This window comes from Malus domestica, chromosome 05 (genome assembly GCF_042453785.1).
Source record: "Malus domestica chromosome 05, GDT2T_hap1".
In the NCBI taxonomy this organism is placed as follows: domain Eukaryota; kingdom Viridiplantae; phylum Streptophyta; class Magnoliopsida; order Rosales; family Rosaceae; genus Malus; species Malus domestica.
This window is the reverse complement of record NC_091665.1, coordinates 21,465,249-21,479,408: the sequence shown is the minus strand read 5'-3', so window position 1 is coordinate 21,479,408 and position 14,160 is coordinate 21,465,249. Positions and strand designations below refer to the sequence as shown.

At 37.8% G+C, this 14,160-nt stretch overlaps 1 protein-coding gene across 1 annotated transcript; it reads left to right on the top strand.

Annotated features, from left to right (window-relative positions):
• The first annotated feature begins 12,669 nt into the window (after positions 1-12,669).
• LOC103409326 (uncharacterized) lies at positions 12,670-13,390 on the top strand. The gene has a single exon (XM_008348132.4). It carries the CDS (start codon positions 12,906-12,908, stop codon positions 13,101-13,103), a length of 198 nt encoding a protein of 65 aa, XP_008346354.1. The 5' UTR covers positions 12,670-12,905; the 3' UTR covers positions 13,104-13,390.
• Positions 13,391-14,160: the final 770 nt, after the last annotated feature.

The window sequence follows — 14,160 nt, the reverse complement described above, 5'->3', positions numbered from 1 at the left end:
TTATATGACACACCCTGACCGAAGTCAAGGTATGTTGGCCGTCACGTGTGAGTGATATAGCCATGTGCACAGTGCGGAAGCGATAAAGATGGCAAATATACTACTAATTAAAAACCACATTATTAGAGTGCACTACTAAACAGAAGGTGATAGGAGTTAATTACAACAGTAAACACTCCTAATTCAGAGCATAAAGTCTAGATGCAGTCCAGTAGGACATGTACTAGATATACAGTACCAGGAATGTCCTCCTATAATATGGATAAGTCATAACTGCCGACGTCCTCTAGCCACCAACAGCCATCTTACTTAAAACCTAGAGGGGCGCAAAATAGAAAACGTGAGTGGGCAAAAACAAATGTTTTACAAAATCATTTCATTTATCAACATACTAACCTCTCACTGTAAAACATATAAGATTTTCCTAGAATCAAGATATAAGCATATACATATATATGTCTGAAATCATATCAATTCAGTTCATGCTTCACATAATCATATTCATATGTATGTCATGCCAAGATATAACAAAGTAAGTAATTCATGTAAGAATGATTTCATGGAAATATGATATATTAGCCGGAACCCATGTGGTAGTCTGTACGGCTGAATTCATAGCTCAAACTCAATCTAGCCAGAGTCACTACTATGACCTATACGACAATATACTGCACATAAGTCGGAACCACTGAAAAGGGTTTGTACGACAAGGTTGAGTGTAATATAATTATTCTCAATTCTACTCTCTCAATGCTAGTTATGCGATAATACGTTAGTCATCTACGAGTCGGAACCACCTATAGTGGTCTGTACCACAAGACTGTATACCTAATTGGATCCAATGTGAGCATATGGTACGGGAGGTGACATAATTTACAAGCATGTGCCAGCTCTCTCTCTGGCTAAATCGCAATCACCCTGGTGCAGGTTATGAGCTCAATGTTCATCAATGCATTTATAATCATTCTATTCACAACTAAGGCCTTTGCTTCAACTATTGTATGACTGCATCTAACTGATCGTTAGACTGCCTACGTACCCTGAATAGGGATCAAGGCATTCATAGTTCACATAATCAAACATAACTTACCTGAACTTACCTGTGCCTCCACACCACCACATTTATATATATATATATGCAACTATGAAATGCATATTCAGAATATAAAGGCATTTGGCATATTATTTCAAAGCATACTTTCATTTAAAACACATTTCTGGGAAATATATCAAGTCTATAATGATATACTGAAAACAAAAGCCCACTCACTAATATGTCGACGGATCGTAACCCCCGAGTCGCCCGTGGATACGCTCGTCCTCGGGATAGGTTTCACCTATATGCGAATTAACTATAAAAACGTTATTTTTAAAGCATATAGACAAAACTAGTTAATAACTTCTCATACATTGCTCAAAATGGGTATATGAATATATGACAGTGATCTACACAACCTCACGAACATCGTGATATTTTTTGATAAATTTAACTATGGCTCATGCACCCTCACACGCCGGGGAGGGCACGGCATCACGCGCCCTCACGCGCATCACCCCTAACCTCCAGATGCCGGAATAGTGCCACCGGTGCCGGATTCTGGGCAGACCTGCAACTGCCCATTTCTCTCTCGTTTTTGCACCATTTTCTACAAAATTTTCACCCAAATGTCACAAATTTCAAGAGGAAGAAGGTTATACCTCTTTGGAGCCTCAAATCCTTCGAAAACACGTTGAGAAAATCTCACCAAAATTGGCCACCTTCGAACCTCATGATCCTGACGTCCAAAACCTTCAAACGAAGCACTCCGAGCTTCCTTGGGACCTCACCAAGCTCGCTATAAGCTTGGATTGTCCTAAAACACAACCATTTAAAAGTTCATGAATAGTGCTCAACTCGGAGCTTGAATTTTCAACGTGATATTGAACGAGTTCTTACCTAAAATGGGTACCCTTGAACTCGTATGATCCTCACGAACACAATGGTGCCATTTTCTTCCACGATCAGTGAATATTTGGCTTGGTTTGACCTTGTCCGTACAGAGGAGAAGGAAGAGAGAGTGAGTCCGAGAGAGAGAGTGTGTGCACGGGAATGAGAGAGAGAATGGAGGTGATGTGGATGTGTGTGTGTGGTCCAACCTACACACCAATCACAACTAACCAAGGTTAAGTTCTCATTGGCCCCAAAACTTAGGAAAGTAACCACATTGGTCCATTTCTAAAACTGTCACATACGACTCACAATGCCACAAACGTTCAAGGGCATTTTAGTCTTTTCACATCAGCGATAACAAAATAATGTACATTTTCGAGACGGGTTGTGACACTAGCTTTCCCAATCGCAAATTGTTTTTCAATTTAATTCAATGTGATGCATATACAAATATATTTGATTCAATTCATAGAAATATCAAATTCACATAATTCAACAATTATGATTATGATGCATACACAATTTATGTAGAATCTAAAATTTGTAACTTAAAGTTGGGTCATGCATCATGGTGAATGTTCAGGCTATCAAGGCTGCAAAAATATCAAGATAAAAACCGTTGTTTTGAAATAACCTGATTGCGTGATGATATGAATGAACTGGTTTGATGCTAAAAATTCTTCAATGTCAGATTCCTAAGCGCAACGGTAGGTGCGTGCTGATAACGTGTTGTGGTCTATTTTATCTGACAAGTTTAGGGTGGCCAGCAGTAAGGAGAAGAAAGAAAGAGATGTGTTTTTAGAATTGTAGGGGAATGTGTGTGTTGTTATCCCTCCTACATTGTGCCTTTATTTATAGTAGTAAAGGAGAGAAGATATTCCTTCATCCCCAAGGAATACAAGATACAATAGGAAAGGATAATTAGAATCAAATCTAATCTAGGATTTACACAATCACACTTAAATTAGGAATGTTTACAACAAATACTAGTAACTTGAAAGATTTTCTTTCTTATAAGATAGTCATACTAGTAATTTAAAATGTTAAGAAACATATTTAGCATTCAATATTTTTGCAAAGAGATTATATTCACACACTCTAAATCCACATTGTTTTTTAATTTTTTAATATTTTCTACACATCACTAACACTTGATAAAAAATATTAAAAAATTAAAAAGACGTGAAAAAAATAATTTGGGATATGTGAATATAATTTTCCTTTTTTTACAGGGGATAGAGAAGGGGCTGAATCGCAAAACTGGCATAGAAAAAAATTATTCAGATAGAAGATGGTGGGTCCAAACTTGAAATAGGGGTAGAAAGAACGCAATACGGCAACGTTTTATTAAAAGAAAAAAGTAGGGTGCAGTGCACAACCCGTCTTCTCTTCATTTGCCGATTCTACAACTCAAATTTTTACACGCCGGCGAATAAAACCCAGCCAATGGTGGCTCTTATATCTAATATGTTATTAATTATTATTTTACACAATAATTTATCCTATCAAATCCTTCATATAGCTCCTTCTAGGGTTTAGGGTGGTCTTTCTAGGTACTTCACGGGTGTTTTTTCCGATCTTTGGAGGGTTCTGGGACCACCCCAATCCCTATATAGATTCTGACTTAATTATTGGTACATGACTAGAGTCTTTCCAGACTGCCTTTTGTCAAATTATCAGAGAGACGGACCAAAGATCCACTTCCAACAACATTAATATTGTCCGTAACTTGGTAATTACCACATGGACAATCCGTCATTGTCTCTAACTTGGTAATTATCACTTGCACAATCCGTCAGATGTGTGGTTTTATCATAAAAAGTCTTGGTGTTAGTTGGGATGGAGTTAGGATATTTAAACTCTTTTTTTTCTCACATATACTGTCGATGTGGGATACATCAACAACCACATGGAACCAAGGGGACTCACCTTACATGCGGGGCCAAGAGACCCACCATCATCGCACAGGGCGAAGGGGACCCACCCATCACGTGGCATTACGGACCCACTCCTTGAGTCTGATATCATGTCAAATTATCAAAAAGACTGACCAAACGTCCACTTCTAATACAATCTTTCATGTATTAGATTTTAGGTTAAAAGACTGTTTACTACCCTCAAGTTTAGTGGTTTTCCACATTTAGTACATAAAGTTTTTTTTGTCTCAGAGTCATACCTAAAGTGTAAATTTTGGGACAGTCTCATACATCCATTAGTCAAACTGTTAAGTCTCCAGTTAATTGTAATGTGGCACCCATGTGGCTAATGACTGGGCGCCACATGGGTCGCCATGTGTGTCCACGTGTTTTTTTTTTAAAGAGAGGGGTTTCAGTGAAAAAAAAAATTCAAAATTCAAAAATAAAAAATCACGACCCCCCATCTTACCCAGAAAAGTGAAAAGGTGAAAAGTGAAAGCACTTTTCACTCCTCCAGAAAATCGCGACCCCCCATCTCCGTCCGAAACCCTACCCACGGGCTGTCACTCGACTTCGCCGTCCGCTCGACCTCGCACGCCGTCACTCCACCTCAAAATTCAAAAATCGCAAGCCCCTATCTCACCCAGAAAAAGTGAAAAAGTGAAAAGTGAAACCACTTTTCACTCCCCAGAAAATCGTGACCTCCCATCTCGGTCCGAAACCCTACCCACGGGCTGTCACTCGACCTCGCCGTCGCTCCGCGTCGCCGTCGCTCGACCTCGCACGTCGTCGTACGTTGCGTACACGTTTTTAGGAAAGATTGTCGCAAAGCCATCACTACCGATGGGGTGGGATAAAAGGAGGATCGAAATGGGTGAAACACCACTTTATCGTAAGTAACCTACCTTTTTCGATTTTTCAAATTTGAATTTTAGGGATTAGGGATCTATGAGTTCCATTGGTTTTGTCTTCAATCGTGGTCCTCATGGTTTTACTTTCAATTTTTCAATTGTTTGTCTTTAATCGTGGTCCCCATTGGTTTTGTTTTCAACTTTTTTTCTATGGTTTCATGAAAAAAGGTGAAATTGTATTCATGGCCCCCATGGTTTTGTTTTCACCTTTTTTCCTCATGGTCCTACTAGTGTTTTCACCTTTTTCCCCATGTGCCTCCAGAACTTTATGTTGTTTTCACCTTTCTCCTTGACTTTGCAGGCATGCCCGAATTATTTAGCCTTAAAATTAACCACGATGGGAAGTGGTCTGAAAGTGCATATACGGAAGGGTTTGAGGCTTGGTTTGATTACATAGACAAAGACTTCATGTCTTTTTTCGAGATTGATGAAATGGTTAAGGAGTTAGGATATGATGGGTTTATGTTGTATCACTATAGGATTCCTGGGATGTCTTATTGTGAGGGATTAAGGCTTATTGAACGGGACCAAGATGTGGGTGAAATGTGCAAGTATGTTCCAGGGGTTAGGGAAATAGAAATGTACATAGAACATCTAAGTCTGAAAGAAGTTGTCTTGAAACATGAGCTTTTGATGAATCTAGATGAGAGTGCCATATTAAAAAAAGGTGTCATTATAGAAGATATTGAGAAATTGAGGATGGCAATTTCGATTACAAAGGGAAGTGGATCAAAACTGAAGAAGGGTAGAGCAAAAGGGGGTGCGGATGACTTAGAAAAACGACTATGTCTTTTGAATGACATAGCCTACAATGGTGATGATGAACATGAGGCTGAAACAACTGAGGGAGGACAAGGAAGTGGAGATGAGGCTGAAGATGGTCCTCTCAATGCTAATGATGAAGGTGATGAAACTGAAGAAGGTCACGAAGCTGAAGAAGTTAATGAAGGGACCGAAGTAGAAGCTAATGAAGGTAAAAATTTTGAAACATTTATTTTTACAATTTAAATTTCAGTATTCAATTATTTTTGCAAAGATTAGGTTTTTAACAAATATGCATTGTTTGTGGCAGTAAATGCAGAGGATGACATTACAGATAGTGAGTTTGTGGACAGTGACTACAATTCGGAAGATGATGATCATCGTGCAATAGATGATACGGCTGTAGAAAGTGTCGTTGGAGATGTTGAAAGGGGTGAAGGGGTTGGGAACTAACATCCAGAAGACGTTATTGATGCAAGGGATGTAAAAGACGCTCCCCTTGATGATGAGAGACAAGACTCAAATGGCTTGCACAGTGTTGACGATTCAGGTACAGAATGTGATGAGAAGGTCATCTACCCTGAGTTTAATGAAGAAGCCGACAGGGATGATCCAAAGTTTGAAAAGGGATTAAAGTTCAGAGATGTTGCACAGTTGAGAGAGGCAGTGTGGTCTCACTCCATTAAGCACGGTGCACCTTTTATTAAGCTAAAAAGGAATGAGAAATGGAAGATTAGTGCAAGGTGTGAGACAAACTATCCATGGAAATTGTATGCTTCCAGGATGTACAATGAAGATTCAATCCAAGTGAAAACCTATGTTGGGAAACATGAATGTCTGAGGATTTGGAGGGAAAATCCTAACTGCAAAGTGGCATGGCTTGTGAAGAGGTATGTGTGTCACAGCCCGTCCCTGATTTTAAGAGTTTTTAAAGTTTTAATACAGGATTTTACAAAAATGCCCTTTGAGGTACACGTATTATTCGAGGTTAATCGTCGTGTCGTGCCATCTAAGATTTGTTTTCTTGACATATCCTCATGGTACTCGTCGCTACGGAAGCGTGGGCGCAGACGGTTCGTGATTTGGAGTTATAATGAAAAAGATTTTAAAGTTTGAAGTTTGGGCATTTTATGAATTTTATTATAAAAAATTGGTGGCCACGAGGAATCCAACGGTGTTCTAACAGAATTCAAAAAAGTAGCACTCACCCTCGGGTGTTTCATCTTAGTAATTGTATCTTTAAAGCTTCCGAACTGTGTAAATGGTTACGTCACTCTCACGTGACGGCCAGCATGCCCTCCTTCGAGACGGGATGTGTCAATGTGGATAAGTTCAGACTCAACCCAAGCATGCCCATCACTACATTTGTGGAAACAGTGAAGTGGAAAGAATGGTTGAGATCCACATCAAGACAGCCTACAGAGTGAGAGCACATTGTTTGAAAATCCTTTAGAGGAGTAACTTGGATCAGTACACAAAGTTGTAGGAGTACTGTGATGAGTTTAGGAGGACAAACCCGGGTAGTACAGTTCAGATGAAGGTGCTGCCCTATGATGATGCTCCTGTGATATTTCAAAGGATTTATATTTGTTTGGGGGCTTGTAAAAATGGATTTAAGAATGGATGTAGGCAGCTTGTAGGGTTGGATGGTTGTCACTTGAAGGGAATGTTCAAGGGCCAGTTACTGTCTGCAGTGGAAATGGATGCAAATAACCAAACTTGGGTTATTGCATATGCTATAGTAGAGCTCGAGAACAAGGACAGTTGGGTTTGGTTTCTGGAACTGCTAGTTGCTGACTTGGGAATTATGAACCAGTGTGCTTGGACTTTCATTTCTGACAACCAAAAGGGTTTAATACCAACTTTTGAGAAGGTGCTGCCTAATTGTAATCATCGGTTCTGTGTTAGGCACTTATACACTAACTACAAGGCAGATGGGTTTAAAGGGAAAGGATTAAAGGATGCCTTGTGGAATGCTGTCAAGGCAACAACCATCGCTGATTTTAGGGAGAATATGGCTGAGGTGAATAGGCTGAATGAAAAAGCTTATAAATGGTTGGAGAAGAGACCAGCCTTGCATTGGAGTAGGTCACACTTTGAGACACACACTCAGTGTGACATTCTGTTAAACAACCTCTGTAAGAGCTTCAATTCTTTTATCCTAAGGTCTAGGGACAAGCCTATTATTACCATGCTGGAAACTATAAGAGTTTTATTGATGAAGAGGATATGGTTGAGAAGAGATGCAATGAGGAAGGAAGGATAAATGAGCTATCTACCCAAAAATCCAGAAGAAGTTGGAGGAGTACAAACTAAAAAGCTCACACACTGTAGCTACATGGTCTGGATGAGAAAATTTTGAAGTGGATGAAGGCAGAGGCAATGTATTTGTGGTGGATTTGAATGGGTGCACTTGCTCATGCAAAATATGGGATTTGACAGGCTTTCCTTGAATACATGGTTGCTCGGCCATCTATTATGCAAGGAGACAACCTGAGGAATTTGTTTCCTCTTATAAGAAGGAGAAGTACTTTGAAGCTTACGAAAACTTGATTCAACCCGTCCAAGGCATGAAATTTTGGGAGCCATCTGAAAACAAATGCATTCTTCCTCCAACTTTTAAAAGGCAGCCGGGGAAACCAAAAAAGAGGAGACATAGGGGGGGTGATGAAAATGAGTTCAAGTTAAGCAAGAGAGGGGAAAAAAGTGTGAAATGTAGTGTTTGCAAGGCCTCGGGACACAACAAGGCCAGATGCCCTACCACTCATCCTCCTCCAGTTGCTAGAAAAGGAAGAAAAACCAAGAAAAATGAGGTATAATTTTGATATTTTTTGTTGATTTTTCATTTCTTAAGTGAATTTGTTATTTGTGAAGTGTACTATCTGTCGGTGCTAATGCTATATGAGTTCATTACTTAGGCGTCAACATCTAAGGCATCACAACCCTCTCAGTCATCTCAGCCATGCACTCAGGAAACTCCACAACCTTCATCTCATCCAACTCAAGCCTTTCAAACCACTTCAAAGTCTACTGTAATAGATCAGAAAAGGAGGAGGAATGTTCCATGATGCTGCTTTAATATTTAGGTTGTTTAGGGGTTCATTTTGTTATAGTTGAATATGCCCTTAGTTTTTTTGGAAACAACTTTTCGATAGATCTTTAGTGTTTTAGACAGAGTTCAATTAGTTGTTAAAGTTGACCCATTAGTGTTTTGGACAGTGTTTTGGACAGATCTTTAGTGTTTTTGGAAGAACACCTTGACCCATTAGTGTGAATTGGATGGTGTATATTGAACTTTGTTGTGAATTGAAAGTTGTTAAGAATTCAACTTTGTTGGTAGTTTAAATGATGAATTTGCATATTTAGAATTCAAAGTTTGTTTGGAATTGAATTTGCAGATTTGGCATAGAAAGTTGTGGTATTTTTCCTAGGAAGCTTGATTTTTTTTTTTCAAAAAATTTTGGCGGGAAAAAAGTGTTAGGTGCATGGGTTTGGGAAAAAAGTGTTGATGTACTGAAACCCCTCTCTTTAAAAAAAAACACGTGGACACACGTGGCGACCCACGTGGCGCCCAGTCATTGGCCACATGGGCGCCATGTCACAGTTAACTAGAGACTTAACAGTTTGACTAACGGATGTATGAGACTGTCCCAAAATTTACACTTTAGGTATGACTCTGAGACAAAAAAAACTTGATGTACTAAATGTTGAAAACCACTAAACTTGAGGGTAGTAAACAGTCTTTTACCCTAGATTTTATCACAAAAGGTCTTAATATTAGTTGCGATGGAGTTGGATATTTAAATTCTTCTTCTCACATATAAGATATTTCAACACTATTAACGATATTGCCATTGGTAGAGTTTAAACAAACCTAACTAATGCATAAAACCTAGTTTTGATTATAGTCAGCTTAAAATTGAACACCCGGACGCGTTTCCTAAAGGGTAAATTTGGTGGCAAAGGACGGAAAAAATTTGTTGGTTCACACTTTGTAGGTGTAGGTTGTATGGCGGGATTTTAGGTGTCACAGGTTCATATTGCAAGTTGTGTACGCTGTGGGTAGTCACACTAACTCATATCATGATTCGTGGGTAAACTTTGGCTGGCTTATCGAAAAGCATCTGATCTGACCGCTTTGCATTTTACACTATACATATTCATTACTTGATTGACTAGTAATTTGTCGATGATGGCTACTTTGACTAAGTGATATATGATTCATGTAAACAATGAATTCGGGTCATTTACTCTGATTTCCCTCGTCATTTCCATGTCAAAAATTCTGGCCGAGCTTGCGGTGACTTTTCTTTTTGTTTGTGCAGATAATTCAAAATGTCAACTTCAGAAATGAAAACATACAAGACAACACAAGGTAGTGATTGGTAGAGCAGTGGAATTTAAGAGCCTTTTCTCATTAGGATTTTGTAGGAGGTGCCGTGCAGGTTGATGCATTTCAATGATGGTGTTAGGTGCTCGCAGTTTCTAAATTTATTCTTTTGTTAGAAAATCGATTGCTTGTATTTCTTTGCCCTAAACCCCAAAAAACTCTCGATTTTTATAACTAGAATTCGCAGCAAGCATAAGGAGTCTTTCATGTCTCATTTGTCAATGAAAGAAATATAGCGGTTGCATGTGTGCGTTAAGTTACTTGTCCAAGACAGTGTGCTAGTTTTCTTTCATTGAAGTTCAAACTGCTCTCGTAAACCCCTGGACTTAATAAATCAAAATATCATTCTGGCAAAAAATAAAAATAAAAGGGCCTCAACGTTCGTTTCCCTTAGAATTGTCACTAATAGGAAAGAGGGGAAAGAGAAAATTTAATTTGCAAATTGCAACACATCCAAGTTTTTCATATATGCACCAGATTCATGCTACGTTGAATGCTCGAGGCTCAGATTCATGCTACGTTGAACGCTCGAGGCTCAAACCCACTCCCTTAAACTTCAGATAATTGTAATCACTTGCAAATCATATGTAAGATTTGTTTTTCTTTTTGGCACAACCTCAATGGTGGGTATTGTTCAACGTCGGAAAGATAAATGCCACTAAACCAATTTTGTATACGTAAAACTTGAACATAAACTATAGGACCTTTGTTCACAGCATTAGTACCATTCTCATATTCCAAAAATTGTTAATTAACAGTGCGTAGGACACTTGCGTTTGTAATTCTTCTAAAGAGTTCTTTTTGTTCACGAGAACAAGATCGAACGCTTGACCTATCTTACTCTAAAATGTGCCACAATAGGAATTTATAATTATAAGTACAATTATAGAGAATTTGCTATCCTACTTGGCGAAAAGTTGATGGTAGATATAGTAGATTTGTCTACCCAACTATAAATGTTCTTCTGCTTTTTATTTTTTTTCAGCTAGAAATGTTTGAATTTATTTGTTTAGTAAGTTTGATTGTTCTCTGCCAGTGCGGTAACGCAGTCAAGTATTTACAATTTGTTTGCGGGGTTAAACATTGTTCTTCGACCACTCTATTCACCGGACCAGGATCCTCTCCATCTGCTCAGGAGAGGATCCTCCTTACCAGACCTATCAGGCCTTTCATTTTTTATCTAACGATTACAAATAGGGGGCCGCTCTAAAAATTATAATAATTATAACCGTTGGATAAAAAATGAACGGCCCGATAGGCCTGGTCAGGAGGATCCTCTCCATCTGCTCAGAAGAGGATCCTGATCCCTATTCACCAACCAATTTTTTCTAGAAAAGCGTGCCACATTAAAATAAAGTGAATTGGGTGTATAATCTGAGCTATATTTTCGGACTCAAAACTACTCTACGTTTCATACACCAAAGTACGAAACTGCCCCCAGTACATTGACCAAATAACATGGCTGCACTCATCATCAAAATCAAGTGAAGTCTTTGAAAATAGATTTTTTTTTTCTTCTCATATATTATTTCAGTCCGCTATCTTTGAATTGTTACTTATTATAATATAATAAGATAATTTATTTAGATAATATAATAATTATTATTATTAAAATCTTATGATAAGAATGTTATCATACTTTATGGTGCTACAGTACGGCTTATCTATTCAAATTTTCAAACCATTGCTTGAAATTTATAATCAAATTTATCCCACTGCAAAATATAAGCAAATTGTTTTTTTCTTAAATTAAAAAAACATTAATCACGAAGAAGATACACAATAAATCTTATTAAAGCCTAAATATGAAATTATAATAACAAAAGGGAAAGCTTGTAAACCAAATACAAGATTGATTATAAGAAATGTCTTATCGAGGTAAAGTCATCTACTACTCTAGTTGGTTTTCTATCTTTTTAACTTAAGTCATTCATTTTTATACAATTATCACTTAGTACTACGATATAATGATATTTCTTTTCATTTATAAGTGAGATGTCTTAGGTTCGATTCTCGTCAAAAGACGAATTTGAATAACATTATTACTAGTTTATTGTGAAACTATGCTTATCCCCCTTTCTTTTAGTGTAGATGATATGGTTTGTTAAAAAATAAAAAATAAAAAAAATTCATACAACCTGGTTTGACACCCTTAATAGTTAGAAATACTTTTCTTGTTAAGCTATTTTCTTTTTATACAAAGAAATTCATTAAAGCACGAAACCTCTAGTACAACCCTCCACAATCATTATTGAACATTCACATAATTAAAGTTGATACTCTGAGTTGGTGAGTCTGCTTGATTATGGTCACGGGCAGGGTGAAATTCCTCATATCCTCTCCGGGCCTAGAAGGGGTGAATAACTGCAGTTAGCCATCAATTGTTCACTTTTTAAAAATAAAAAAAGAACATTCACATAATTAACATGTGATCCTAATTGTCACTCAGTACTACAGTCTAATGGTGGTCTAATGGTATTCATTTTCACTTTGAAGTAAAATTTCTTAGGTTCAAATCTCGGTAATGGTGAATTCAAAACCAAATTAGGTTGCCTATTGTGTGGCTTAGCTGAACTTCCTCTCCCCTTAATGTAAAAAATATCAATGTACTCAAAAAAATGTGACCGTAATTTCAAATATTTGAAAAATAAAATGCTTACCAAAAAAGCGTGGACTTGGAAATTCCAATAAGTGTACACATCGGCATCCAAAACTAACAAGTGAAAGTCATACGGAATGGCAAATCGGTGGTTATCTCACACACCAAGACCATTCTACAGCACACCATATAGATTGACTCGATAACAAACCTAGTGAGAGATAGCAGACACAGAGAGAGAGCCTGCATCAAGCTCCAATTCCCAAGCCAGCAACAAAAGCTCACCTCCGCCTGCTCCTTCTTCTTCTTCTTCTTCTTCTTCCTAGATCTCTCTCGATACTGAATCATCATTAAGCTTTATAATTAATCAAGGTTAGTCATATTAATCAAGATCATCATGACGAACCAGTTGGAGAGCTTGGTGGAGTCGATCAAATCGAAAGTCCGAGCGCTGAAGAAGAAGTCGAAGAAGCCGTACATAAAGATGGACAAAAGCTCCAGCGTCAAGGTCGAGATCCGCAGCAAAAAGGCACGCAAGCTCATCGACAAAACCCTCAAGGCCGCCGACCATCCCGGCAAGCGCCCCATTCCTTAATTTTCCAATTAACTAATCATGTTATGATTCCAAATAATTGCATTTCTAGCTTCTATCATTTACCATGTATTTGTTTTGTGTAAATCTCTTCATTACAACAACAAAAAAAAAGGGGGGGGGGGTATAGGATCGGAGATAGGTAGGGTGATTGGTGAATTGGGTTGTTTCTGGGTCAAGTTTTTATTTTTTGTATAAGTTTTTGGTTTGGCTGCCGATTCTGTGTTTTGTAACCGTTTCGGATTGTCTTCGATTTCAAATCAAATGAACAATGTTTGGTTTATGGTTTATGGTTTATGGTTTTGTCTTCAAATCTAATGAGCAATCGTTACTAGTGCCTGTTCTGCTGAAATTTTGAAAGTTAATGACGTGACAAAGACTTTCGGCTATTATTTTTTCAACTTTTAGAATTTTAATCACTCCAAGGGATTCGAGCATCACTCGAGACTCCTTTAGGAGGATCGAGGGTAGCTCGAAAGAGACAGATGAAAGTTGTTAATGGGTTAAATAATGAGTTCAATGATTTCTAATCTTCTAATGCATAAAACAGAAACATGACACTTTCATGATTATTTACCAAAAAAGAATATTTGATGATTGCTTAATCGTAATGTAACATACTCCAAATAAGATTTTACTGCGGGCCCCTACTAAAATATATGGGGCCTGGAGGGATTCGAACTTGGACTTCTTTGAACTTTAAGAAGAGAAAAAAAATGTACAACTACCAATAGCTAATTGGTGTTTACACCTACTAGTTGGGTTTGCTTCGACATTTATGTGTTTCTTTTAACAAACAATATCTACACTAAGGAGGTGATGAAGTGAGTTAAACCTTATAATAGGTTTGCCAGAATAATGTGGTTCAAATTCGTCTTTAACAAGAATCAAACCCAAAACTTATCATTTACAAGTGAATATGAATACTACTAACCTACTAAGTGGTGCATCAACATTTATGTGAAAAACTTTTAGAGGTGGTTTGGAATTGGGTAGTTAGTTGTTAGGAGAAAAAAAAATTAATAGGGATTAAACCCGCAACATAATGCATAGACATAAT

Coding starts and splice junctions, on each gene's coding strand:
- LOC103409326 (XM_008348132.4), top strand. CDS start 12,906: ATGACGAACCAGTTGGAGAGCTTGGTGGAGTCGATCAAATCGAAAGTC.